The sequence below is a fragment of the Octopus bimaculoides genome, chromosome 18, assembly GCF_001194135.2.
Source record: "Octopus bimaculoides isolate UCB-OBI-ISO-001 chromosome 18, ASM119413v2, whole genome shotgun sequence".
Classification (NCBI taxonomy): domain Eukaryota; kingdom Metazoa; phylum Mollusca; class Cephalopoda; order Octopoda; family Octopodidae; genus Octopus; species Octopus bimaculoides.
In genome coordinates, this window is record NC_068998.1 from 46,264,840 (window position 1) to 46,267,944 (window position 3,105).

A 3,105-nucleotide genomic window follows, 5' to 3' on the forward strand; every position below is an offset into this window, starting at 1 on the left:
TATATATATATATATATATATATATATATATATCAACCCTAGTACGTAACTAAGGGACTTTATTTTATCGATCCCCCGAAACAATGAAAGGTTAAGTCGACCTCGGCGGCATTTGAACACAGAACAAAGAGTCGGAACCAATACTGCAAAGCATTTTCACCGATACTCTAATGATTCTGCTAATCCACACATTTCCAAAGTCCTCATGGTTACAAAGAAGGATTTAAGTGGGAGTGTGGTTCTACTTGGCCAACGCCACAGCAAAGGAAGTCTGGATTCTTCTATAGAGACCCACCCACCGAAATGAAATCAACTTCGGTTGGAATTTCTCGTTAGAATGTAGAACGATATCACTAAATGTTGTGATTTAACACGGTCTTCTATTTCTCAAACACCAATGGCCTAACAACAAGTAACTAACACTGGACAACAGCCAATAAGATAACTTCAACGTGGTTGCTCAACCTGTCAGGAATAACCGCCAAATCTCCCTCGCCTCACATCTTCCAAACATCTTTAAAAATGGGAACGACACATTATATAATGTAGTACTAGATAATTTGCATCCTGTAGATAAATAGTTACAACTTTCATCGTAGATTTTGCTCGAACGGGAGAGAGTTGGAGCTAAACACCTGTTATGATACAAAGCTACAAAAAGTAGGAAATACGATGGGGAAGCGAAGGGTATATCCCATGGAGTAGTCGTTAGTACACATGTTTGGAAAATATTTCCGTACTGACCCAGGAAGAAGGAAAAGAAAATATGGTTTCTCTAGAATTTGGAACTAAGTACAAAGGCAGAAACTAAACTAACATTAATGAATTTATTAATCTCATATAGTATTTCTGCAAAATCGGTCCATGCTGGGGTGAACAGGCTGTATCGATTCCAAGAGACTATTGGATGTATATTGGTAGAGAAAACAGCATATATTTTAATGTAGACCTTATTTCTTTGCCTCCGGTTTTCTAACAAAGACGACAAAGAAGAAAAGAACAAAAGGAAGGTATGCAGGCAAGATGACAGAGAAAGGAAAATGTAAAAGCGAGTACTTACCGGATCTGTATCGGCGTTTTTAACGAAATAGCTGCCACTCGATCCTTGGTAGATTCTTTCGGGGAAGTTGCCCTGGACTATGGCTACTTCAGCCTGTCGGATACAGTCATTGAATTCCAAGTCATCTGCGAAGTAATTACCGAACAAGCCGTACTCGTACTCCACTCGGTTGAGCAACGGCGAGCTCTCGTTGTTGCCCGTACCGCGGGTCGGCGACCTCGGGTGTCCCGTACTGCAGGTCCCGCCCGGCCCCGCAGGCCGGTGCGCACTCGTTGCGAACGCCACTTCAACGTCTAAGTCGGCAATTTCGGGTACTGTACCTCCGTTGGCGTTGGCCACCAGCAAGGTGCGACTATCACTATCCGACGACTCGAGTAGAACATTTCTCAGAACACGATCCTCTTCAGTCATTAACAGTTGTGTATATTTAATGTAGAAATGGCGAGGTTATTGTATAGTTCACCTATAGATGTTATATAGATAATATATATATATAAATACAGAGGGAGGCGGACAACAAAGGAGGTAGGAATGAAATTGAAGTATTGAAGGAAGAGAAAGGAAAAGCAACTTAGAAATCGAAAGTTTTTTGTCAGACACGCATTTATATACATAAACATATATAATATATATGTTTATTTATAGATGTTTTATGTATGAATGTATGTATACACTCGCACACAGACACACCTTACTTCGCGAGAGTTCAAAAGCTCAAATAAACGAACAAAAACTTACTGAAAATTCCGGTTAATATACTGGGATGTTTTTTGTTAAGTTTGTACAAGTTATAAACACATATGTATAAGTATTTATAGCTCAACACGGATAATATAGAGATAGGTAGATGTTGCGTCTATGTGTTTTTTTTTTGTATAAATATACATGTGTATAGATACGACAGTGTATATATGTATATTGTGTACGTGTATGTATGTTAGACGTGTTTTAACTAAACTACTTTGTGTCGTGCAGTTAATGAAACAGCAATGATGGCAAGTAGAAGTTAATACAAATTAATAATTAGAAATATTAAAGAACCAAACAAAAAAAAAGAAAAGAAAATGACAACACCAATAAGAAGGAACAAATAATAATCAGTTAAGGTTTTTTGGCCGTGAATGCCCAATAAACAAGAAATAGGAGGGAGTAAATCTAGACTACAGGTGGTATGCTACATGTGTCTATATATATATATAAGGGAGTGTTAAACTTTGTGAAACTGATGTGTGTGGATGATGTAGTGTTGAGCAGCACACCACACACAAACATATATAAATATATGTGTGTGTGTGTGAGAGAGAAAACACGCAGAGGGTAGATATAAACGTGTATATCTCTATATGTATATAAACACACACACACGCGCGCGGAAGACAGAATAGAAGATATAATCAACCAGGTGATCTCACCCCAATAAAAAAAAACCACACAAGCAGAGCTACCCAATTATTCTCTACTCGTTATATACGCATCCAGTTATTACTGGAATTACCCGCCCTTGATCTCTCTCGCTCCTCCTATCTTTCTTTTTTTCTTTCTCCAATCTTACTGACTTCAGCATTTAAAAGTCTTTTTATTTACATTATCTTACTTTTGTTGTTGCTTAATTCCTAATCGACCCAGACCAAGCAGTAAATTCATGATCTAAAACGCTCCAGCTGTGACTATTCCGCTTTATTTTTCTCTATGTATCTCGTTCCCCAGATACATTTTTATAAACTTTCCTTCCAATTTTTTGACGAGAGTTGACTGCTATTTCTAGCACGCTATTGTTGTTTCTGTTTAATTCTCAGGTAATCACCAATCCAGTTGTCCCATGACCAAAGCATTTCAACTATGACTATTTTGTCTTATCATTCAGGCATAGGTGTATCTAGGACTACATTATATGAATGTTTTCTTCTTGTTAGTGTTATTTAACCACCCAAACTTCCCTGATCCAGCAGAAAAACTATGGCCTGCCATCCCGTGTTTTTATTCGGACAGTTGTATCTAACTGCACATCATATAAGGCATATAACGTGTTATATATATATATATAT

General features: G+C 37.7%; 1 protein-coding gene across 2 annotated transcripts in view; it reads right to left on the reverse strand.

Annotated features, from left to right (window-relative positions):
• Positions 1-2,466, reverse strand: part of LOC106882174 (phosphatidylinositol 4-kinase type 2-beta) — a 110,797-nt gene extending 108,331 nt beyond the window's left edge. Inside the window, exons 1-2 of one of the 2 annotated variants that reach the window (XM_052974565.1) lie at positions 1,799-2,466; positions 1,061-1,523 (exon numbers count right to left, since the gene is read on the reverse strand). In XM_052974565.1, the coding sequence (XP_052830525.1) occupies positions 1,061-1,471 (411 nt within the window). In that variant the 5' untranslated portion in view covers positions 1,472-1,523; positions 1,799-2,466. Of the gene's footprint in view, positions 1-1,060 lie in introns of both variants that reach the window. The other variant, XM_052974564.1, reaches the window with a different exon arrangement.
• Positions 2,467-3,105: the final 639 nt, after the last annotated feature.